Raw genomic sequence first — 26,511 nt, 5'->3', positions numbered from 1 at the left:
TATATATACACACACACACGCACACATCCAGGGCTTGAAACATTTTAGGGTGTCTCACCAGCCAGTCAAAAATGTTACCAGTCAGCATGACCGGACTATAGCCTTGCAATTTATGTAACATTTTTTAGAGACAGATCGAGCTTTCTTTTGCTGGTATTTTATCACCACGGGGGGGGTTTATTTTTTGATATATAATGATAAAAGTACTGTACATTTTGGATTTTTTTCCCCCCTACGTTATGTTAAAAAACATTTATTCTTACCAATACTTTTGGTAAAATAAAAAAGACGGGATCACGTCGGGTAAATAGACAACAAATATGTCAAGCCTTAAAATTGCGCGCCCGCAAAATCGCAAAAAACGACCACACCGTAAATTGGCCATAGGCAACGCTTTTACTGCTCATCAGTTTAGTGTTATCAGTGATTAATGGTCCTGAAGTTATTGCTCTCACTCCGACGTTCGCGGTGATATATAATATGTGCAGCACAATAGGTGCAATCATCATTTTCGCACGTGGGTGCACCCGACGCATGTTTGCATGTGTATGTGGGGGGTGGGGGACTTAAAAAAATGTAGTGTTTTTTATTATGCTTCTTTAATTTTTTTAAAACTTTTTTTTATAAATAACTTTATTGCTATCACATGGGGTCTTCACCAGCTTCTGAAGCTTGAGAGTGACAGTAGAATGCGAAAGTGATGTGATCTCCTGTCACAGAGCACCGGGCACAGCGGATCTCGGGACCAGCAACGGCAGTGGCAGCAGCTGCCAATCAAGCAAGCGATCGGGCGTCTCTAAATCTGACCACCACCTTCTCCTCCTGACCCAATCAGTGTTGGCAGTTGCTGCGGGAGCATTCCCCAACCCTTTGTGACATATATAGCTGTGTGGTGGGCAATGCGGCTCCCCGCAACTGATTGTGTCAGGAGGAGGGAGGGTTGGTCAAAATTTTGAGTGGGCTTGGGCGAACTTAGGCGAACTGGGTCACACCAGGCCCAGCCTCATTACTAGCTCATATGCTGAGAAGTAGCATGTTAATATGGAGAGAAATTGGAGTGACAGAGAGATGCTTATGAGTTTTCCGCTTCTCCTTCACTGTTCAGTCACAGACTGGGAATAAGGAGGAGCCTTGTAAATGTTACTTAACAGAAGTAGAGAAACAAAGTCATCTTTCCTTCTGTGTGTTTTGTCATGTCTGGCATTGGACTTTGAAGGCCATTCAACTTATCAAATTTTTTGTCCCTCCTTTTGCCTTGTTTTTTTTCTCAGATGTGCCAATTCACCAGTTTACCGTTCACGGGAGATGGCAGCACGCGCCCTTGTTCCTTTTCTTCTGGCAGATGACATTCCTTGCACTACAGTGGAATTAATAAGGAGCCTTCCAGATTCCGTTAGCCATCTTGTACGGCAGAACCACATCCATGGAGTACTGCTACAAGTAAGTGTCATCTTATCCCTTCATGACTTTCCATTATCTGCTGATGCGCCAGACGTTGTTATCTGCTGCTACACTTTGATAACCATAAACTAAGCAATTATTTTGAAGGCTGTTTATATTAAAATACTGAGGGAAAGTTTACATGGGATTTTGATTATTTTTTTTGAACATGCTTAAAAAAATGAATTCATTATTCAGAGTCTGTGTGCACCTACAACATTCATTATTTCATAGTTGTTCTTCCTCATCTTCGGCACTCCATTTTGACATGTATGAAGCAAAAGGATCATTGTGCTTCCTATAGGGAAGTTCTTGGATAGACAATAGTGAGGTGGGCCAAGGGAATTTAAAGCCCTCCAAATACTGTACTGCTTTCTTGCAACAGAAGATATTAGGATATAAAGAATAGGTGTATCGTTGTAATAAAAAGTCAGGTTTCTACTCTTTGGAGGATGCCGTCACTGGCAAGAGACGTAAAATAATGATTTCTGTACAACAATGCCAGCCAGCAGTGGGCTTTAAGAATTGAAATAGGAAACAACAACTGCCAAATGAACACATCAAATGAAACTTTGCTGCTGAGATTATCCCTTCCAGCTGCTAATTGTGAACAAACAGTTTAAGTAGTCACTTACAGAGGGATGCAAGTGATGTCATATTAGATGTAAATTCTCAAACACAAAGTCCAATGGGAACCTGAAAAAGGGGCACTCACATATAGCTTACAGTGAACAGTTATAAAAAAAAAAAAAATTTAAATGGAAACAGCAGCTTAGTGAGCACATATGTAGCCAGTGCCTCAAGCAGCCTCCCAAGATAGATATGAAAATAGTGACTTTCACAAAGTGGCTATTTGGATTTTAGGCAGGCCCCCAACATGACCATACCCTGGCCTGCTGTTAAGTGGCTCAGACACAAGGTATTGTATTGTTGAGTGGAGGGGGTGGTGGTGGTGGGAGGCTTGTGGCCATGTCCAATCTTTGAATGGTGTCTGCGCCCCTATCTACAATAAAATGACTTTCAGCAGCTGTGCCAAAATGGGGCTCACCACCCATATATATATATATATATATATAGTGACCAAATGCACAATTAATTATTAAAGTGCATAAAAATAAAATAATGCTAATAATTATTATCCAGTAATATACGTGTATAAAATATATGCCAATCAATAATCATGATCAATATGTCCCAGTGAATAACAACTCCAAATGTCCATTTCAGTGCCAAATGTGTAAATACAATCCATAAAGTGCCTATATGTGCTCCAAAAAAGTGCTCTTGAAATCCCCTTCTTTGTGCTCCTTCCAGATGAGATGGACCATCATTAAGAAATGGTCAAAAGCACATTCAGTTTTACTTATTTTGCATCAGGCTCCTCTGATTGACAATGAGCTTCCACAAAAATCGCTCGGGTGTAGGAAAACTACCCATCCTACTAATCCACCCCTGGGGAAGTCTAGGACACAATGCATAGGGTGGATGGATATGCTGATGTCACCATGTACACCATGGGACTAGTAGGATGGGAGGTTTCTTACACCTGAGCAATTTTTTGTGCTGCTGTTTATACACCTATAATTGTGAGTGTATTTTAATGTTTATTTTAATAAAATATTTTAAAAAATGTTGGCATTATATCGTATCTAATATCGCATAAAAGGGATACCTTTTACCTATCACCAGTTTGAGGAGCCTGATGAACATTTGGAGGAGTTATTCATTAAGACTGTAGTATTGATAATGATTATTGATTGGCACATATTTTATATACATATAGATTTAAAATTGTTCTTGTACCAGTCTTGCCACTCTCCGTTCTGCCGTAACATTGACTAGTCGCTGACGGACAGAATTCGCACGTTCAGACCCAGATTTTCGGCTGACAGTCCGGTCTTTAAACACTTTAACAAGAGCTGCTCTTGAACATTTAACGAATTCTGCTGTTTTGCTGATACTCTATGGCTCCGAGCACCAACAATCATCCCACTTTCGAAGGCTGTTAAATCGCGTTGTTTACCCATATCTTCAGAAAAAAAATCACTTCTACTGTCGTGGTAAACAACCTGCTTCCCTATTTATAATGGTCTGGCCCTCTAGCAACTTCAGCGTGAAATTATAGCTAATTTGCCTACAAACGTCAGGTGGTCATAATAATCTGGCCACTCAGTGTATATAATCATTCATTATTGGAAATACTGATTTTCAGCATTATTTTATCCTTATGAACTTTATCTCTTCAACCTAATGGTAAAGAAACTGTTTTGGATGTTGATGGCCAAGCAGGTACATGTAGTTTAAACTGTAAGTGGTGGCAAACTGCTAAATTTACTGTTTAAATACATGTATGTTAAATGTCTTACCTGCAAGAAAATGTGTTATTACCTTTAACCAGTTTGTAATCCAGACAACACAATGAAATCCTTACTAATTACTCTTTTTGCATTGTAGTATACAACTTGGTTATGGCTGTGAATGGGTAGTTAAGGAGCAGCAGCTTACTGATGAAGTCATTTAAGTGCTCCATCCTCCAATCAGCAAGCTCCATTTGTTATATTCACAGAGTTGTGCAATGCAGTGAAGTCCTATTTGCATACGGTACTGCACCACTCACCCAGTGTAAATGCTGATGTGCAGGTGATTGTGTCTTCTCATCCGCAGCTGCATTTTATTATTGATATATCAGCTTAAGACCATTAGGCAGAATTCGAATATAAAGCAAAAAATATTACAGGTGTTGAGCAATATTTTCCGCAGACAGCTGACTTCCTGTCCAGGAAAAATGTTAACTGTCATTTTGTCATTGCCTAAAACGGCAGCCAGTAAAGTGAAATAGACTGTTCCACAAAGCACATGTGCTAGTCTTTAAACAAAAAACAATCATGCTTTTAGCAGGATTGTGAGAAGAAACTGGCGGGAAACCCACAGATATATGGGGAAAACATACACATGTCCATACAGAGCTTACATTTAGTAATTGCTTAGAAATTCAACTTGACTATGGCCACCTAAGATTTTGCATATGCTGTACATATCTCTTCCCGGTGCAAATATTCCTCTTCCATCAGGTGTTCTCATGTCTATATAATAGCGTACTGGTGAGTTTAAAAAAAAACCTAGTGGATAAGTAGATGCTTATCTTAGTGACTGTACTGCTATACAAAGGAACGTTTGAAATGATAATTTCACGGTGTTCTTCAAAGCTCCCGTAGCAGGGGACATCTTTCAGCAGCATTCTAGTAGAAAATAAATCCGTCTCTTTTTGCCAGCGTCATTAGCATGACACGGGGAATGTCAGCAAAGGACAGCGAGGACAGATAACATTACAGTCACAGTAACAAATGGTTTTCCTGAGATGCACATTTTACTAGTCTTGGTAGTATAAAATGTATTTCACAACACAGAATTCCTCCAGGTGTGTATCTAAAACACCTGTTGGATCACTTGTGTATTCCACCAAAAGCCACAAAACCATGTTGGGTTGGAAGTCTTCCTACTGCCTTGCTAGTTGAAATTTAGGCCTCATTCACATGGACATATGCAAGCAATTGAAGGGTCACTCCAGTCTAATAAAGAAAAACACAGTCATGAGAAGTAGTAATGAGAAGCCAAGCAATTTTGTGTCCTTAAATATACAAATTTTGATTATTATTTATGTTGTAAAATAGTAAAATTATCTAGTTGTCACAAATTGTGTAAACTTCCCTAAAGGGTTTTTCCTATTGTTCAGAGTTTACTGGTCTTTTAATTTGATCTTTGCCTTCTTGGTGTAAGTGATCCTTTCAGGACCTGTATATGAAATCCTTTAGTGTTTTCTAATGTAAGCACCACATGCTGAGAACTTTACAGATCTCATCTGTGTGACTTTTCTGTCTTTACTGCAGTGAGCAAATTATAGTGGGAGGGGCTTGTTTCCCAGCTCAGGATATATCTGTCCATTATAAGCCTGGGCTGCTGCGGCTGCTGAAATCAGCTTTTCGTCCAAACAGTATGAATTTGAAAATCACTTTTCCATATGATGGAGCAGTGCAATGTATTACTGAGCAAGCCTCCACTTTCCCAGCTTTCTAATGCCATCAGCATCTGTGTCTGATCGGAAACATCTTGGAGTGAAAGCTGCATCTTGCCTCCTTTCCCTTTTTCTTTTGCATTTCTGGGATTTTCAAAACCTATGTGCTAACTTTAATTCTATTTGTATTTTATACAGTCATTGTTAATGTCCATTCTAAGCACATACTCCAAAGCTTAGGACAGGAACAGACATTAATCTGTATGGCTGGGCCAAGCACATGGGAGCCGGGCCTGGAGAATGTCCACTGGCACTCAGGATGAAGATTCCAAAGATCACCTCCTAGCTGAGATGGATTTTGTTTGTGGTCTGCAAGTAGAGTTCCTGGACTGGTGCAGTGTGCAGAAATGAAATACATAGGGTGTAGGGTTGCCACTTTTTGGTCCATGGAAATACAGATGGGAAGGAGGCGTTGTGATGTGGTTAAATCAGCGTAATTTAGTCATAATGAAGCATAGTACATAGAATTTCATTAACTTTGTGGTAACCAAAATGGGTTCTTCCATCTGGTGGGAACTAAGGCAGACTATAACTCATCCAAAGTGCAATTTTTATTCTGAGATCTGACTATAAAACAATCTTTTTAAAGCAAATTATAAAACAAATGAGAAGAGAATGAAAGATTTTATATAGTATATACCGTATATCTTTAGGGGACTGTCTTGTTTAATGCCAGCTCCATGCACGTTAAATTTAGTGACATAGATACACTTCCAAGAAGTAAGTGTTTGTATACAGTGGGGGGAATCTATCAAAACTGGAGCAGACAAAATCTGGAGCAGATTTGCACTGCAACCAATCAGCTTCTCTGTCTCATTCTCAAATCTTACCTGAGCAAACTAAAGAGAGATGCCGATTGGTTGCCATGGGCACTTGCTCCAGATTCTGTCTGCTCCAGTTTTGATAAATTCCCCCCACTATGTGTTACAGGTTGAGAGTGAAATATTACTTTTGGTGCATGTGGGGCTGTTGGATTTGGTGCCAATTAAGGTATGTTGGGTAGTTTTAGGGTTAAGGTCAATACTGTATTGAGTGTTTTTATCTCCTTACAGTGTAATAAATGTGTAGATGTCTTTTGGCATCAGAAGTCCCATGCTAAACACTACCACCATCAGGTTTTGACTGCTGAAGCCTAATGTACCAAGCTGAGAGTATAAACTGGCATAGGGGCAAACTGACAACACATGAGGCCCCCGGGCAATACAATATTATGTACCCCCCTTGTGCTCTGCCCATATACAAGCCCCACCTGTATATACATTTTTGAAACCCCTGCATCCCGCTTCCTACACTTCTCACCTCTGCACCCCCTGCATCCCTCTTCCTACACCGCTCACCTCTGCACCTCTCTTCCTACACTTCTCATCCTACACCTCTCACCACTGCACCCCCTGCATCCCTCTTCCTACACTTCTCACCACTGCACCCCCTGCATCCCTCTTTCTACAGTTCTCAGCTCTGTATCCCCCTTCCTCTGCACCCACCCCCTGCAACCCTTTTTTAATGCTTCTCACATCTGCACTCCTGATTGTTAGGGATGCAGAGGTGAACACTCTAAGAAGAGGGATGCAGAGGGTACAGAAGTTAACAGTGTTTTAAGAGGGTTTGATGTCTGATACCCTCTTCCAACACTGTTAACTTTCACTCCCTATGCATCCCTCATATTACACTACTGACCCCACATACCCTCTGTTAAGCTGCTCAACTTCTGCTTCTTACCTGATGGTAGTACTCTAACTCCTGTTACCATGGGCTGTGGGCGGTACAGGGGGTGGAGCCAAATGTGCTGAGAGCCACCGGTCCTTCCAGCAGCTGATCATCACAACCCAGGTAGCAGACAGGACCCTGAAAGGGTCTGCCCAGCGAATGGTCCTGCCCACTCGCCATGGTAACAAGCTGATTTTGCAGAGGAGCCCCAGTCCCTGGAGGGGAGGAGCCTGCCAATCAACTGGTTACCATGGAAAGTAAGCTGGACAATCCTCCTTCGCTCCTGGGTTTGCCCCCCCCCCCGGTTACTTGATGGGGCCCGGCCCGGTACAGGAGGCTGCCTGTACCCCCTGACAGCAGCACTCGCCATGGGCTCCCTCCTGGCCGCGGGCCCCCGGGCATTGCCCGAGTGCCCAAATGGTCAGTTTGCCCCTGTACTGGCAATGTACTGTATGGTGTCGCGCTTCATGTTTATTTAGTATTTATGAAGAGAGGTTCTCTTTAGAAGGTTGGATTTTTGACATCAGAGCAGCACTCCCATGTTTGAAAACATACAGAGAGATAACTGTCAGTAAGTTATATTTAGACACGTCTGCTTTTAAAGCGATAGATGAGCTGGATTTGTACAGGTTTTATTTATTATGGAAATTACTCACAAATTACAAAATATATTTTTCTTCTTGTCTTATCCAGTCTAAATTTCCTTTGCCAGTCTTTTACAACAGGTATGTTAGACAGGTGTTTTTTTTTGAGCAGAATGCATTCCACTTGCTCCTTCTTTGCGATCCTCAGTGGGATAAGTACAAAGCCCTAGCTGTTCTCCAGGTTATAAAAGCTATGACTCCATATGGAATTTTGCAAATCAATACACCAGGAGGTCCCATTTTTCCAAAATGTCCAATTTGTTACTATAACATTAAGTACGAAAGTTATCTAATCTTTTTCTGAAATTAAGTAGCTGTGACCCTATTTAAACATAATGTGGCCCCTTAGAGATTCCACTCAGTTGAGATTTACATGCCTGTTGTACAGTTTATAGTAACCTTGGTGTTGTAAAACGCCTGTTTTAGCTTCCAGCTGAGTCAACATTATTGGACAATTCACACTGAATTTTGCCAGAGGGGGCATTTAAAAAAGGGAGATAATTACTACTGTGCGGTCTCTTTAGCTAACTGATGGGGCTCTGGGAATTCTTTGCCAGGTATTCAATGTTCATTTGTAGTATACATAGTAAAAAAAAAACATCTTTAAAACCTCAGTTTAAAAATATGTAAGGGTGCCAAAAGTTGTGTCCCTACAGGCTCTCGACAAGTTGAGCACTTCCCACAGTTGCTAATCTGTGTTAGACATTTGTAAATAGGGCCAGATGTTCTAGAGGAGCAGGATTTACATAACTATGTCATGTTTTGGCCAGCATCCCAGTCCAAGAAGTACTGTAGTTGCTGACCCTGGATGATGCAATGAACAAAGATGGCTCCATCCTGCTTGGGATGAAGGACAATGGAGGCATTGTTTGGGGGAGTACTTTGTGATAGACAATAAATACCTGCAAGTGTTACACTTACACATTACATAACATACATGCAGATAAATAAATACACTCACTGGCCACTTTATTGGGTACACCTGGCTAGTACCGGGTTCGACACCCTTTTGCCTTCAGAACTGCCTTCATTCTTCGTGACATCGATTCAGCATGGTGTTGGAAACATTCCTCAGAGATATTGGCCCATATTGACATGATAGCATCACGCAGTTGCTGCAGATTCAGCGAGTCCTCTTCACTACGTCTAGATGCCTAAATGCATTGAGTTGCTGCCCTGTGATTGGCTAATTAGCAATTTGTGTTACCAAGCAATTGAACAGGTGTACCTAATAAAGTGGCCGGTGAGTGTATATCGGCTGCTAAGTTCACTTTTGCTGGGCACACGCCTTACAACCAGCGCAAGACTTTTGTCTTGCGCTGGTTGTAAGGTAATTAAAAAAAACGTACGATCTGCCTATCTTGGACAGGCAGATCGTACTTGCGATGTTCATAAGATAAAAACCGGACGGGCCAGTGTGCGCAAACGCACACTGCCCGTTCGGCATTGCGGTCATCGGACTTCCGATGAAGTCCGATGACCGCAATGCCGAACGGGCAGTGTGCGCTTGCGCACACTGGCCCGTCCGGCTTTTATCTTACGAACATGCTACACATCCGCCGAACATCGTACCATGCTCGGCGGGTTTTCGAACATGTTCGTAAGTTAAAAGTCATGCGACCTTACAGTAGTAGAGGTCGCACGGCTTCCACACACCTTACTATAATCGTACGATCGCGGGATTTCCCACGATTATCGTACGATTATCGTAAGGTTTGTGGGCACCCTTTGACTCTAAAGCTGACCATACACCTTACAACCCTCGCAAGACTTTTGCCTTGCAAGGGTTGTAAGCTAATTAAAAGCTTGTATTATCTGCCCATCTTGGACAGGCAGATCGTACTTGCAATCATCGAAAGCCCGCCCCCCTGAGGGGCGGGCTTCCGATGACTGCAATGCTAAACGGGCAGTGTGCGCTTGCGCACACCGGCCCGTTCGGCATTCGTCTCCCGAGCATGCCACAAACGCTTGTATTATCTGCCCATCTTGGACAGGCAGATCGTACTTGCAATCATCGAAAGCCCGCCCCTTCCGATGACTGCAATGCTAAACGGGCAGTGTGCGCTTGCGCACACCGGCCCGTTCGGCATTCGTCTCCCGAGCATGCCACAAACCCGCCGACAATCGTACGATTCTCGGCGGGTTTTCAAACATGCTCGTTAGACAAAAGACGTGCGACCGTACAGTAGAAACGGTTGTACGACTTCCATACACCTTGCAATTATCGTACTATTGTGGGATTTCTACAATTATCGTACGATAATCGCAAGGTGTATGGGCACCTTAAATGTGTGCACTCATTAAAATATACACTGAAGGGAGTTTATCTAAACTGGAGCAGACAAAATCTGGATCAGCTGTGCATGACAACCAATCAGCTTCTCTCTTTCATTTTCAAATCTTAACAAAAAACTAAAGAGAGAAGCTGATTGGTTGCCATGCACAGCTGCTCCAGATTTTCCCTCCACTATCTTCCCCTCTAAAAAACAAAGGAAAGCGATAACAGCCTTGACAGTCCAGGCTGACACTCTGCAGCCTGGAAAAGCTTGTTTCTTGGGCTTCTCTAAACAGACAAGACAGGTCAGACAAGCATAGTTAGCTGTCTATAGCAACTGGGCAAAATGTGCCTTAGAATTCATGCAAATACTATAATCATCTAGTCTGTTCCTCTGAGGGCTTGTTCTAATGGTATTGTGTTATTCTAACACATAAGAAAGTTGCTTTACCAGGTTTCGACTTGTTGATCACAATGCTAGAAATTTCAAGTTTTGAACAACTTTTTTAGATGTTTCTCCTTTTGTTTTGGAGAGGGGTGAGATGTGTAGGTTCAGCATTCATTATGTGTAATCTTTTCTTCCTATATACATGGTAAGTAATAAAATAACTCCAGGCCTGAGACAACATTAAGAAATAACTATGGAAAATTAATAATGACTTAAAGGGGAAGTATAGTGTATTTTCAGGTAATATTGCACTAATTTTCCATCTGAGATAGTTTTTACAAGTTTTCTGTTTCAGTTTTCTTTACTGCGTTAAAGTGAAAGTTAGGTGATATTTTTTAAAGTGCTGACAAGCAGGAGAGAGTGTGCGCAAGAGTCTTCTGTCGTAGATCCTCTTTCCAGTACTTTTGCTTTTTTTGTGTACACTGAACCTCGCATGTGCAGAAATCCTTGCTGAGAGGCAGTAACTCCCGCGCAAATGCGCAGGAATGGCCTAGTTGAGCTGGGGGAGGGCAATATACTGATGCAGACGGGACTCAGGTGGACTCATAAAGTTGTGTGTGTGCGTGTGTGGATGGGGTGGGGGGGTGTAGGTTAAAACTTACTCTTACCCCACTCTGTCGAAAGTTAAAAAGTTACGTTTGGCATCGTGATTTCAATGCAAATGCACCTGAGCTATCTCCATATAACTTTCAGTGTCTTCTGGATTGCTCAGGATTGATTAATTCTGGGGTTCTCTTATAAGGATAATATTTTTAGATTGTAAGCCCTCAGGGGCAGGGCCCTCCTTATCATCTTGTCTACTAAATAGTAATATTTGAAAAAGTATCTTCCTTTTTATATAGATTTTTCTTAAAATAAAAGGAGCACAAATACACTAGCTGGAAAATGATTTGTATTCTACAAGATTATATTATATAGAGTTTTTAAATTCCAGTATCAATTCCTGTGATTGAATTAAACAAAATACCAGACCTGTGGTACTATGAAAAAAGGGCAAATATATAAAAATTGATAGAATTCCAGTTTGCATCTACAAAACAGTGCAAGATGGATTGTGTGGCCAGCATGGTGCAAATCCCCACTTCAACAAGTATAGTTGGGTGCCCCCCCTTCCCCCTCCGCACATCACAGTTGGTCATTCCTTGTGATGGGCAGTCAGTGACCAGTAGGGAGGAGTGGATGGGAGCATGCCAACGTGTCATTTTCCTTTCACAGCTAAGTGAAATTATGAAATCCAGCAGTCAAAACCCAACAAGTCCGATTTCCAGTCCAAATATGTTGTTAATTGGGCTCTTACTTACAGAGATAATTAACTAAAATGGTCCGAGTCATCCATGGACGGGTGCATTACTTTGTCTATTAGGTTCACTAAAACAAAGAAAAACTGCCACATTGTGGTTAAAAGTAATAGCAGAACAAAAGCTGGAACACATTGTTTTCATTGAGTCATGAGATTTTTTTTTTAGGTTTTGTACAAGTGTCCTGTGAGTTTTATCTTCATTTATAGTAATAATACATCTTTGCTACTCTGACAACATTGAGATTATTGAACAAGAAACAGTCGTGGTAAATCCTCTATGCTCTATGGCTCACAAATTTGGTGTAAACAACATGTAGGACCCCCAAACTTTTGAAAGGTTGTTCTCCTGTTTTAAATCATAAAAACTAGGGCTGTTACTGATTACAATTTTCGTGTTCGATTAATCGAAATTTTTTTTTAATCGATTAATTTCGATTAACTATAACGCACATACAGATCCAACTACATTGGCCTATACACATACAGCACAGCAATGAAGTAATAGAATGAACTAGGATCACACTAATCCAGCACGTTATTAATCTCACTTGCCCCACTCAATATGGCCGCCGCTTGAGTGGGGCAACTCAGGATAATAACGTGGCCTCTTCACAGATGATTTTACCTGTAATGTATACAGTGCACAAATTAAAAGCATTTTAGCAAACACGGAAATAAATTATACTGTAGCACAATTACCGAACTAGTACTTATAGTGTAAGTACTGTTGGGATGAGAAACACACCTTCCCCATATACAGTGGGGGGGATTTATCAAGGAAGGAATGGGAATGCAGTGAAACCTCACCTCTGCTGATGTAAAAAAGCAGCCGCAATTGGCTGACGGCAACACTCCTTCCCTGAGCTGTCAATCATGCAGATGCATGCAATAAAGTGGCAGGATTACAAGATATGTGATGCCACATCATTCTGATGCAGGAGCGCTTAGGCAGGGGTGACAGTGTCACCTCTTCATTGTAAACAGGGCAATTAATAATTAAAGAGGTTTTTTTCTTATCTAGCATAGCTGTAGATTTTTCAGCAGAGGCAGAGCTGTTGATGCCCGTGACGGCTAACGAATGGAAGGGGGGAAGAGTCCGGTGACATCACGGACATCGACGTCACCGGACTCCTCCCCCCTTCCCTTCGTGGGGAAGGGGGTGGAGTCCTGTGATGTCTATGTCCATGACGTCACCGGATCTCCGACGGAAGACCCGGAAGCCGGCGGAGAGGTGAGTACCGATCAAAATAATTTTAATCGCTCAAAAAAAATTAACGATTAATCGAGGAATTAATCATTAATTTTCGCAGCCCTAATAAAAACAATAAAAAGTTGATAAGTCAAACAGCAAGAATTAAAGTGACACTAAACTCAGGAGTTATATCTTAAAAATGGATTCATGTACCTTAACTATTACCAAAAATATATCTTATTTGTGCATCACTCAGCTGTAGATCATCTCTGAATTGGTGCTGACACTGGCCTTCCTTCTGGAGGGTGGCAACATTTGTTCCCTGTGTGTGTTGTAAAGTAGCCATCGCTCCAAGCTCACTCCCATAATGGACTACAATCTTATGTTTAGGTGACTAATTTGTATTGAAATTGTAGTCCATCATGGGAGTGAGCTTGGATCGGTCACTATTTACAACACACATGGGGAACAAAAGTAGCCACCCTCCAGAAGGAAGGACAGTGTCAGCACCAATTCAGAGATGATGTGCGGATCTACAGCTGAATGATACGCAAATAACGGACATCCCAACTCTCTCCCGCTATTAGCTAGTGGCTCCCGGCCGCCCAGGAGAGAAACATTTTCTCTGAGAAAGGTTTACTCTGCTTGATCTAGCAGAGTAAACCTTTCCCCGCAATCTGGTTTTTTTTTTCTGACATCGGGGCCGCCGTCCGCTGTCAGAGAAAAAACAAAACAGCATAGGAATGCATAGCTAGATTGCTATTGGCTATTTCACTTTGCAATAGCCTTTCGCAGACTAGCTATTGTGAGGCCACCTCCCTAAAATGAGATGGGCACCTGACTGTAATTGCTTTTTTCAGGTAGGGATCCCTGAAATCGGATACATTTTTGTAAAGTTTTTGTTTTGTTAATAGTTAAGTTACTTGAATGTATTTTAAGATTTAACTCCTGAGTTTACTGTCACTTTAAACTTTGTGAATTAATATTGGAGATTCTGTTCATCATTCTTGTTCAGCCAAAAGAAAATGTCTAATGTATGGTCCAGAGCATTAAACTGCTTGATGTCTTGTCAATGCAGATGGCTGGCCTTTGGCCTTCTCATTCCACAAACACACTGTTTATCAGAGATGTGTGCAGCAGCAAAAAGCTGTGACCTGCTATTTTTTTTACTCCAAGATCATTCCATGTATGTGTTGCAGTTTAGGTGGAATTTAATGCTTAGTTCCTGCTGCCTAATTATTATTAGTACTGGGGTTTATAGATAAAGTGAAACTACTTTTAAAAGTTGTGAGTGAACCTGATAAAGGTAGAATAATAAGTAATGCTATTAACCCTAAGTTGTATTACCACAATGCATTTGTGGTTCAGTACTTGAAGTTAGCCTATGCTTTGCCTATAAAGCAGGTTCACTTTAAAGCTAGCCCCCAAAAGGCTATAACAAAGATGTTTGTCTGCCTTTGGCAGGTTAGTCTCTAAATACAGCCTGAAACTCAGTTTCATCATTGCTCTAAACTAACATTGTACAGGCTCATACACAATACATAATACGCAATTTTTTAACTTTACCATAAACAGGTTCAACAATATATCTACAACAGGTGGATCCAGTTTGAAAAAGCCTGCAAGTGAATAAGGGTTGCAGCTATTGTTGCTTTTATTGAACGTCTCGTAAGCATATTATGGATAATTTTCTTCTTGTGTACAGGTAACTTGGAGTACTTTACCCTGCCTATCCTGGTCTAGTATGCCTCAAGCTCCACATCCAAGACTTTTTTTTAATGAAGAGTAGATACCGCTATCAGTTCTCTGCTTTATACCTCCTTTGCTTTACATTTCATTTAAAAAAATGCAGTCCGTGGTGTGGAGCCTTTTGCGTCCCATTGAGTTCTTTCTGGTTTATGCAGTATTTTGTGATTGGAAGAGAGGCCGGTTACATGAATTTGACAGTTCAATTGACCAGGCTTGCTTCATTATTTATGTTTTTCCAAACATCATTTATCTGCACTCTGAATTTCCCACTTTTTTTTATATGTTTGGGTGCCTAAAATGTTTGCATATCTTCGATAATTTCTAGGAAGAGAAGGATGGACAGCTTTTAGCACAGAGGACACTGCTATGTCTGCCGTGACACAGCCTACAAAGAATAAATAATGTACAAAAATATTTGACAAAACCCACAAGTGTTGTTTTTGTTGTCACTTTTTTCCTTTATACTGGAGTTTCAAGATAGCATGTCCCCGGTTTTTAGTGGGGTCCCTCCCATAGACCTCTATGTCTGTTCTATGTCATTTAGTAACTGGTGAGAGGAACTGTACCACCCTGGAATGGGGGGTGTGGGGGGAAGAGACACGCTTTTCGACACACCTTGAAGTTGTTTCTGATTTAGCTCTTCGAGAGAGTAAAGATTCAACACGCCACCTGTCTGACATGTAACTATTTCCTTTCTTCTTTCTCTGGGTTTCTTTATTCAATTTCTTTTACAGAGTGGGCAGAGTTGGTTTAAGGTCAAAACAAGCAGTTGTCATACTAGTTTAACAAGCTTTGGGAAATGCTGTTTTGTTTTAAAATGTTAGATATTGAAGGCTAATTATTACTGTGAGATCAATAGGGATTTAACTGTCAGAGAGTGAATCCTTCCTTCACTCTAGCTGTCTAAAAGTAAAGGCGCCACCCTAGAGTTGGTAGCTTAAAGTCCCTGCTGTTACTTGCCCAAACAAGCCTCCTCTTTGCCCCAACTGAATCTAGCTATACATGCCTCACATTTCAGCCGATTCCTGTTAAATTGGTTGAATTTCGAACCATGGGTGCACCTGTCGGCAATCGCCTGGCTCAAAAGCTAATTGAAAAATCGACTGAACCTGGTAGAAAATTCTTGACCAAGCAGTGACTGTATACAATTTAGATGCAGTTACTGTTCAGATATTAAGACAGCCAGCAGCAAAGATACAATGTTTAGTGTGAATGGTGGAAGTGACTGAGGTTGAGTTTTCAATCTTACTGTGTATGGCTAGTCTAGATTACTTTCACATTATAGAAGCCTTGACTTTCATAAAAACCCTACCAGCCCTCTCCTTCGTGAGAGTGCTTTACTGTCAAAAAGGCACCCTTAAATCTGAACCCCAGGCAGACAGCTATACATATGAAATGCATGTACAGAAGCTGTTTTACCTGACAAAGGATTATAATTTCTGTCCATCCAGTCTTGTGTGACAGAGCTGTGTATAACTCAAGACAACTGTATCTGGCAGAGCAGACCTCATTTTTCTCTGCTGCAGTTAAGTTACACTTACAGTCTTGTCTCTCCCTCAGCCTGTGTCAGAACAGTGAAAGGAAAAGCAGAAGGAATCAGCAGACATGGTGCTATGTGTTTTGCCGCGTTTTTGATGCGTTACAGTAAAAAAAAAAATTTGGGCTGGAGTGGGGCTGTCAGTATGTTAGCTGCAGTGCAGTGCGTTTTTGACGCGTTTTTTATGCGTTTTGCGTTTCCTGACCGTACAAAATGTGACATGCAGTATTTTTCTGTCGTAACCTGAAAGGACTGCGCACGTGAGAACTGTAGCCCATAAAACACACAGGGTTACATTGGGATGCATTTTTAGTGCAGGAGCGTACGGATCAGGTCAGCACAGAAAACGGAAGTTGTGTGAACAGGCCCTAAAACCTGAGGCTGATACCATGTCAATTTCAGGTGCTTATACTGCTTGCATTTCAAAAAATAAATTTAATGAAGTATGAAAATGGATACAAAGCTGCAATAATTTGTGGTTTGTGAGCTGAATAAGGTTCAGTGGGTAGTGGAGGATTGTGGGTTGGGGTAGGGATGCACCGATACCGTTTTTTCGATACTGATATTTATCTTTCGGTACTGGCCGAGACCGAGTTCCCGATACCAGTACTTTCTCTAGCATGGAGCCAGCTTCCTGAGCTTCTTGATTGCCCGGGAAGCCGGATCAATGCTGTTTGGCTGGCTCGATGCTGATTGGCTGGGAAGCCAATCATGGAAACATCATGAAGCCGGCTTCCTGGACCAATTAGGAGGCCGAGCAGCGAGTCATTACCCGCCGCCTCCACGTTCCCTCACGGCACTGCCGGTCAGAGGAAATCTTCCTCTGATTGGAAGTTCTGGTATCAGGGAAGGTATCGGAGCATTTGGGAGAGTACAAGTACTCGCCCTAATACTCGGTATCGGCACAAATACTAGTATTGGTGCATCCCTAGTTGGGGGGTGCTTTTTTAACTTTCTTTGTAGTGTACTAAGTATACACTTCGTTTAAGTCTCTGCACAGCAGTGTGATGTGGTGCCATGCAAAAACACCAGTCACCACTTATGGTGTGAATGAGCTCTTAGTGAACATGGCACTGAAGCCCTAAGCCAAAATGTTCAAGGTCTTCACAGCAAAGCAAAAGTACTATCAGATGGAGGAAAGAAGTCGAGAGATTACAGCAGCCTCTTTGTGTTATCTTCTCTTAGAATTAGTTTTTAGTTGTAGAAAGGCTACAGGAAAGGTTCACTTAATAAAACCAGTACCAGCTTGAAACGAGACAACATTTGGTAAAATGTTTTAATTTGCAAAGGAGGGCAGATAGAACATGAGGTGTTAGACAACATGGAAGTATTATAGCTTTAGTTGTAAATATGTTTTTATCATTATATTTTACAGTTGATATTCTGCAGCAACGGTGACATGACCTAAACAATACACAAGGAGCATTTCTCCTCCTGTAAACTGTTTTTGTTCATACAAATACCACTTCTGCTAACCACAGGCATTTTCTTTCATATGGGTGCCAGTTTGTATGAAAATACTCATGTTTTAACTGCTTTATTTTTGGGATCCATCTCTCCTCCATCTAGGAGCTGCTGTATCTATCTCATGTATTGTCTATCTTCTTTCTACTAACTGCTTAATTGATTTTGTGACATTTCTAGTGAATTTCCTTTTGATGGCCTCACTCATTTAAAGAGCAGAGAGCAACACCTTTTTTTAGAGTAGCCGGCCTAATTGTAGCCAGATGTGATTTTGAGTTTTTGGAGACAAGAAATATCACCAGCACTTCTGGAAGTAACATTTGAAGGCGAGAGGTTGCAAATTTATCTTTTCCAGGCTAATCAGTGTTGCTTAAAGCCAGGGTCACCTGAGCTAGATTAATGAAGTGACTAGAGAAAAAGATGTCATCAAATAGCAGCTGACCACTGGCCAGTTGCCTTGTGGAAGGACAGGATAATTTACTATCTAGGGTGAGTGCAGGGTTGCAGAGGGTGCACCTCCTCCTGGGCCTATGGGGTCATGTAACCCGAACATAACTGCTGCTCACCCTTTATTTTCCAGACAATTTATCTTTCCTTCTCATTCCCTTTCCTAATTTTATCTGCTGATAGGCTTAAAAGAAAAAAAGTGTTCCCTTATGTTTTTCCATTTATTGGCAGGACAGAACAGTCAGTTCTGGTGAATTGGATACCAGTCCACAGAACTGGTCTCTGAGCTCCATTCATGGTGTCCTAACTACAGAGGGTGGTTGGTTATTTAGGCACAATCTGACAAGAAAATCATAATATGCACACTTCTATCACCCCAAAATGTGTCTTAATGCCTAGGGGAAAAGGCAGATAAAGTTCCTCTCTGCTAGGCTGATGCCATGGTAAACAGTGAGCTAGTTGCTAGATTCTCTCAGAAAAAAAACTGACTGGTGATATGAAAGACATGAAGATTGTTAGCCTATTTTTGCCATAATCATCAGACCTATCTTATGTATGGCCACGCACATCTGATATTTGTCTCAGTATTATAACAAACTCTTTATTTTGAACTAGATTTTTACAAATTCAAACACAAAAAGGTATCAATACACCAGAACATACATTAAGGCCATGCAATACATTGTGCACAACCAATAGCTAGTGGCACGCTGAAGACCCCCATCCTGCGGAGCTAGAGGGAGATTGGTTAGGGGTAGACCCCCGCAAGTCTGCATTGCGGAAATGCAGATTGCAGTGGTTGTGTCTAGAGTCTGTTGCATACAATGGCCAAAAGCAGAAATAACAGAAGAAAATAAATCGGCATATGCCAGCCAAAGAGGCAAACTCTGAGCATCAGAAACCAGAAATGCACTCCAATGTGGTGCAGCCCTGCAGGTGAGAACAAAATGGACTGTGAAGGCTAACAGCAAAGCAAAGATGGAAAAGAGGAGAGTAAAGGGGGTGGGATAAATGGCAAGGAGAGGTATGGCAGTAGGAAAAGGGAAGTGGAGGGAGAAAGCAAGGAGGGACCAAGAATCATAAGAGCAACAGTGGGGGCTCACATGACCGAACCTTCATCTCATTCAGTTCTTAAAAGGGAACAGTATTACTGGGAGAATGTGAAATCCAACCAGTAAAGCCAAGTTTACTGGAATTTCTCTTCTCAGTGTTGTAGCGCTGAAGTCAGCAATTACATAGTCATAATGTCTCAGTATATATTTACCTTTTCATTGAACCTGTGTGAAATTTGCATTCCACCACTGTATACAACTCTTTGTAGTGGCAGAACTAGATCATCAGCCTTAAAATTTGTGTCCCAAAGCTCAGTATATCGCGAGCTATAGCTCACGGTATACTGAGACCGCCGCAGCCAGGACGGATCCCGACATTACTATCGACATTGCTGTGTGAGTGACAGCTGGCTCTGCCTATCTAGAGGCAGAGCCAGCTGTAACCGCCCCCTCCTCGTCCGTTGCTCCAGCCAGCGTGAGTGACGGTCACCGCTCTCTGCAGGGGATGATTGGGAAGTGAGCGCCAGTATGTGTTCGCTCATTTCCCATTCTATTGAGCCAACGTGTGACAGTTTCATTGTCACACGTCCGCTCGAACTATGAGGTTGAGTGAAAATCACTCACCTCATAGTTCTCCTTTTAATTGTCCCACTGTCCTATCTAGGTAAAGCTGGAAGGTGTGGCTCTCTGCCAGACTGAAGTCATTTATGGGGCATGACTTATAGGATAAGAACATTTGCATAGACAATATGCCTTCCCAACCCAAGAAAATGCCAGGCAGTATGTCAGCAGCATCTAGATCAAACCAGTGCTGCAGCTAAAGCCAACTGTACACAGGTTTAAGTAGTTTTGCAGAGTGCACATATTCATCTTGCTGTTGCGGCTTAAACCCTGAAAGGATAATATACTATCCCAATGTGATTTAATCCCCAAACCAAAATGTAAACACTCTATATGCACTCCATACACCATTTGTTCTAGTTTCCTTCCCTTGGCAGTCCATTACACGGTTAACAGAGTCTAGCTGTCAATGTCTGATGTTTATATTATTAAGTGCAATAAAATGTCCTGTGTTTATTTTAGATCAGGATAGCTGGAATAGAATCTGTAGGGGAGATTTAACACTGCACAGAAGGAGGATTTTATTTCTGTCTCCTTCAGCTGGAAAAGCAGCTTGCAAAAGTTTGAAATAAACACAAAGCAGCCATAAATATCTGAAAGTAAGAGAGAAGAAAAATGGGGTTAAGCAAACTTTCCATTTAAAGAACTCCACCTAAAACTGTTCATTTAAGGTGGTAAATTTACATGTCTGCATACATACATTCGTGACCATTCACAGTACACATCAACAGTATCATTAAAAACAATGTATCAATGCATCTGTAAGGGCAAGATGGCGGCTGCGCATGCGCACCGAAACCGGAAGTGGCCCAAACCGGAAGTGACCCAAACCGGAAGTGCACGGAAACACGTGCAACGGCCGTCGCACAGGAAGTGATGCAGCTAATTGGATCTAGCTCCACTATATAGAGTGAGTCTGCCCTTGCTCCTTTGCTGATGGTCTTTCTCAGCTAGTTGTTCCTGTGCCTGCTCCTGCCTTGCCTCCTGTGACCCAGCTTGTTTTTGGACCTTGCTATTTGGATTGCCGCCTACCCCTGACCTCGGCCTGTTTCTGGACTCTGCTTTTGCCTTTCGATTGTGTACCCTGCTGCCCGGCTGGCTCCGACTTTTGGCTCCCCTGACCTGGCTTCAGTCTCCCGTCTTTGCCTGGATACCATCCGCTCAGAGGACTTCTGGACTCATCCTGCACGGCACTCGTGCTCCTCGCTGTCTGCCTGCTCCCTGTCCCTACTTCCAGGGGTAGAGAGACACGAGCCGCAAGAGAAGCCTCCTCACCTTCCGGTCTCTTACCAGGTACGTGACAGCATCACAAGAGCTGCCTTTGTGTTCTAATCAAGTGAACGTGCCTAAGTCTGAGAGGTGCATCATGGCAGAATGATGGACGCATTCCTGCAGTGTCCCCAGCCCCAGTGATCACTCATTAGGACTATTTTAACTTTCTGCCAGCTTACAAGTGTGCTATTGTGTGGCAATCCCACAGTAGAACTGGGTGTTGTAGTCACCCAGGACTCAGCCAGAGGTGGTGAGCGGTTCCAGGGAACTAAATCTTTTGCTGGCTTTGCAGTTCTCTCCAGGTTTTCTGGATTTGGCACAGGATCCTGGAACTGGGATATTTCTAAGAGAATTGGAAGTAATGAAATCTCCATTCCTGGGTCGTTGTTTAGAGAGCCAGTTACACATGGAGTATGTGCGACAATCTTGAGTCGTGAGACATTGTCTAAAGATGAAATACAAGCAAACCTTATGTTACTGAAGAAAGTAATTGTTCCGTTGATGAAAGAAATAAAAGACTGTCCTGTTTTATGTTAAAGTGGTTTCAAGATTGGTCTTTGAGCACTCACCATTTGTGCTAAAGTCCCCCAGATATCACACAAGGTTAGAAGTAAGAGAGGTGTGCACACAGTTAAGGACATATAGATAACTGCACAGAAAGGGATTTACATGATTGTGTTGTCCCTGTAACAGCATTTTAGTGCAGGAAATGGACAAAGCCTGAACAAACTTGACACCTGACAAGAAAGAAGATAACGGCAAGTACTCTTCAAGTGCTACCCTTAACGTAGCATACATGCACCCTGTGTGAAATGTATCTTTGATGCTGGGTCCGCCTTAACTTTGGGTCGGGTCCAGACTGAATGAGGCAGAATATTTAAAGAACAGCTCCATCCCCTGAGAATGGCTTTGGAATGCGGTATTCTGGTAGTCCTAGCCATGTCCAAATCCCACAGGGAAATGCCAGTGCCCCCAAATATGCCACTTAGGCACTGGACTCCATTGTGGGATAACAGGGGTGGCCCTCTTTTCTGGATGTAGCCATCGGATACAGGGTCATCAGATAGGAGATGAGCCACTGCTCTCAGAAATACTTCTCACCAACACCATCAAGAAAAAATTTTCAGAGCAAATGCAGGACTCTATTATCATGGTAGAGTGTCAATCCTCCTGATGCAAAGATTGTGGTGAGAAGTATGTATAATCTATAAAGGGATGGTGCTGTCCATCTAAGCACTACAGCACCCAGTATTAATGCCAGTGGCTTAAAATTGTATGGTGTGTGGCTGATCTATGGGTGCACTGCTGTTAACTTTTTCCTTTGTGTGTATATATTTCAACTTGAGCTGTTGAGTACTGTTAACAATATGCTTTTTGCAACATGTGGTCAGAAGATGCAGAGAAATGTTAAAAAGTTACAAGAATACCACCTCCTGGCTTGATAGTGGACAATACAATAAAGTTCAAATTAAAATGTATGCATAGCCAACTTTTTTAAAGTTTTAACACTGAGTATAGAGGATTTTAACACTCAGTATAGAGGATTCCTGTTCATTGATAACTGGGGCTGCAGAAAAAGAGATTGAGGACTTTGTGTTCTCAATCTCTTTTTCTATTTTAAAAGGGAAATATCAGGGATCTGTTTAGACCCCTAATATTTCCCCGAAGCACGTAAAAGTAAAGTAAAAAAATAAGAATATTTAATAAAAATAAAATGTAAAAAAATGTAAAAGTTTATAAAAAATGAACAAAAATAAAATATTTTTTAAACATTTGAAAAAGTTAGAAAAAAAACATTCTTGATTTTCTTTTTTTCATTTTGGCTTTGTTTTGGTTTTAAAATTTTCATTTCAGTGTAATTCCTTTTAATAACTAAAGGTTTTATCTGATGAACAGAGTGTCACCAGGGAAGGGCTGGAAGACTGCACAGGGCCTTTACTCCAATGCTCCTTACAAATACTGGGTAGAGAGGTTTCTGTAGATTCCACTGTTAACAGATGGACAGTTCTCTTTGAAGTCCTTCATCTTTGAGAATGATATGCTTGGATCCCATTAGTAAAGGTTAGCATAAGTAAATTCAAGAAATATAAATTGTAGAGCTAAATATAATGTTTAATAACAATAGTAAATCTTTCCCAGTGGCCCAGTTCATTGATCTCTTGCAGTAAGATGCAACAGTGTTGCGCACTTCTGACGGGATGATCTGGATTAGCGAATCTCAGGAGCCAAGGGCTGTGAAGCTAAATGTCAATGTGACTTTTTCACACTCGTCATAGTCAATTTTCTCATAGTTCAGGCTCAGAAAATTGCTGCTTGATATTTTCCTTTTCTTGGCAGGGAAAAAAAAAAAAGAAAAGTGAATGAAACCCGAGTGATCCTTAAATTAAAGTTCTCATCTCCCCCGTCTTGGCATTTAAAAATAAGCGACTTTAAGGTATTGTGTGATATTTCCTGGAACCACTTCCATTTATTTGTCTTAAATAAAAGGGTCTAAGTGCGTGTGGATGAGAGGACTGATTTTACCTTCTGCTGCCAGTTTTTTTTGGTTTATACAAGCGTGGAGGAGTGTTTTCCTTTTTGGCTTTGATCTAACTTCTCTGCCTGTATGCAGTGGGGGTATTAGTGAATTCTTTCTGATATGCTGCTTATTGGTTGATAAATGGATGCAGAGGAGTCGATGAGCTGGAGGGAGTTAGAGACATCCTGTGCATTTAAAAATACCCAAAAATAAAGCTTCTGAATTTGTTCACATAGATACGGCATAACTTGGACAGTCAAAGCAGAACTGCAGGCAGATATATTACAAAAACTCCACCTAGTGGAGTTATGTTTTTATTAAAATCATTTTCAATGCCACTAGTGTAACTACCTTAATTTGTCTTAATATCAGCCTCCTGTAATCCACAGCATAGCAGCCAGGTTGAGGAATGGTTACTAGGATCCACTCAGTATATGTTGCGGTTTTCATGTGCTGCAAGAGAACATGCAAACAAAAGGAGTAAACAGAGGAATTACATCATCAGTCTGATACTGTTCAGTCATTGGCCTGTCAGCAGTTGGGGGTGTAGTCTTGACAAAGTTATGCTTACTCTGCTGTGGAGGACCTTGCTGTGCTTTTTGGCAAGGGTACCTGAATAACTAGACTGACTGAACAGAATTATAGATCCTTTGGCAAGTAAAACAATTGACATACATGCATGCATTTCACCTGGATATTTAGCTGCTTGTCTGCAGTTTACCTTTAAAGGAAAACACAATCCAAAACTGTACATCCATTTGAAATCTATGCATTGTTGTTTTCAAGTGGCTGCTGTTTGTTCTTAGATGCACTGTTTGGATGAAAAACCAGACTACGTTATAATCATTCAGTCTAACCTGTAGCCACTGCAGAAAAAAGAAAAAAAGAAATCAGTGTGAAAAAGAAGTTGTTACGCTATTTAATTACCATTTTCTCGATCAAAAATCCACAAAACAAGGGGATATGTCTTAATAAATAATCTATTCGGTATCCCCACTGGCCAGTCAGCCAATATAGATAATTTACAAGACTGAAAATAAATGGCAAGAGTGCGTTAAAGTGATATTTTATTTATATTTCTTATATCTCTAGAGGACTCCAGTGGTGAGATCTCCCTGACATTGTTCCTGGCTTTGCTTCTGCTCCCTTTAAAGTTGTGGGTGTTATTTTCCTTTTGCATTCACCATATTTTAAATGGAAAATCTACCAGGGAAGATGAGACTACCTTCTCCTGGTCATAGCTCTCCACCATCTGCAAAATATATGAAATACTTGTAGATAGTCTTCAACTGCCTCCATATATACACAGTGTGACGGCAAGATCCTTTAGCACCTATGGGGAAAAGGCCAAAGTGCACCTCCCCCCATGATCTGTGAACTACCTAAGCAGAATAGGTTGTAGGTCTTGCCATTTTTGTACCCCTCCCTGCTAAAGTGCATACCTGGCCACCTCCTTAGGCCCCATTCACACTGAGCAACACTTACCCCGATCGGATTTCCGCGCGATCCATATAGCGCGACCTTCACTATTGGGCTGCATGCAAAAAGAGCAAAATTGCGCAACATCTGCGCAAAAAAGGGTCCTGCACAAGCGACGAGCTACAGGTGATATTGCGCGGTAGATTTAAAAGCGCCATTGAAAAGCATAGGACCAGCGAGATCTTGCAATTTCGCGCGGCACTATGCATGATTTACGAGCGGAGATCCGCTCAATGTAAACGGGGCCTTAGACTGGCCTTCGGCATGTACAGTAACATAAACATGATTTGAGAACCAACTACTTTAGTAAAACTAAATGCTCTTGTGTGACTGCCTAAACAAGTCCCAAGTCCAGTTACTATGTTATGTACAAGCCTTATAAAATAAACAAAAAACCTCCTTTACCCTTCCGGACTGATTCAAACTCTACTTCATTTGTGTCTCACACGCTCACCCTCCCAAACACTGCATTTCACAGTGTGAGAGTTTCAGCAACAGAGGCAGTGCTTTCAATCTTGAAAACAGTGAGCAGGACTAGGTAGGCCTGAATACAGGAGAGTGCAGCATCACAGGAAGCTGTGTTAGGTGAACTGTAGATGCAATGATAATTAAGTGCATTTTATTAATAGGCTGTTAAAGTTCTACTTTATTTATGTGAGGGCCAGACTGCCAAAATCTGTGGACATGAGTATGATCTAACAGCTGAATCATCGTAAAGTACTACCAATGTAACCCAATCTCTAAATACTCCATTTTTTAGCTCCTAACATATTAAGGTCAGTTTGAAAGTTTTTTAGCTGTGCATCTTTTATTAAAAGAAGACCTTCTGATCCTACTATGAAGGTCTTTGTTCCAGCACTTCTGGTTATGAGGTGACAGCTGCTCTGCTCCTGAGTGGTTACCTTTTCACATGCACCACTGGCTGAGACTTCAAGTGACTGTGCTCACACACATTGTGCAGGCATGGTTCATTGCTGTCACTATCAAGAGGATGGTAAAGAGTGAAGATGGGCAGCCATGACAAACTAAATGTCATATAGTTATGGAAGTACTCCAACGCTGAATTCTGGTTAGCTTACCAATATTATTATTATTATTATTCAGGATTTATATAGTGCCAACAGAACAGTTTGCACAGCGCTTTTCAATATAAGGAAGACATTACAATTGAATACAATTCAAGACAAGATGGTAAGGAGGGCCCTGCCCATGAGGGCTTACAATCTAAAATATTACATCTGTACCCCCCCCCCCCCCCCCCCCCTCTGCCATACTAGGACAATCACCATTTTCT

General features: G+C 41.6%; 1 protein-coding gene across 1 annotated transcript in view; it reads left to right on the top strand.

The window, feature by feature from the left end:
• The window catches only part of THADA (THADA, armadillo repeat containing), a 454,862-nt gene that overhangs the window by 253,069 nt on the left and 175,282 nt on the right, over nt 1-26,511 (top strand). The window contains exon 27 of the mRNA XM_018556404.1: nt 1,272-1,440. Within this exon, the coding sequence (XP_018411906.1) occupies nt 1,272-1,440 (169 nt within the window). The remainder of the gene's footprint in view (nt 1-1,271; nt 1,441-26,511) is intronic.

The sequence above is a fragment of the Nanorana parkeri genome, unplaced genomic scaffold (genome assembly GCF_000935625.1).
Source record: "Nanorana parkeri isolate BGI_ZX_2015 unplaced genomic scaffold, ASM93562v1 scaffold1, whole genome shotgun sequence".
NCBI lineage: Eukaryota > Metazoa > Chordata > Amphibia > Anura > Dicroglossidae > Nanorana > Nanorana parkeri.
Note: the sequence above shows the minus strand (reverse complement) of the source record. Positions and strands in the feature narration are given on the sequence as shown.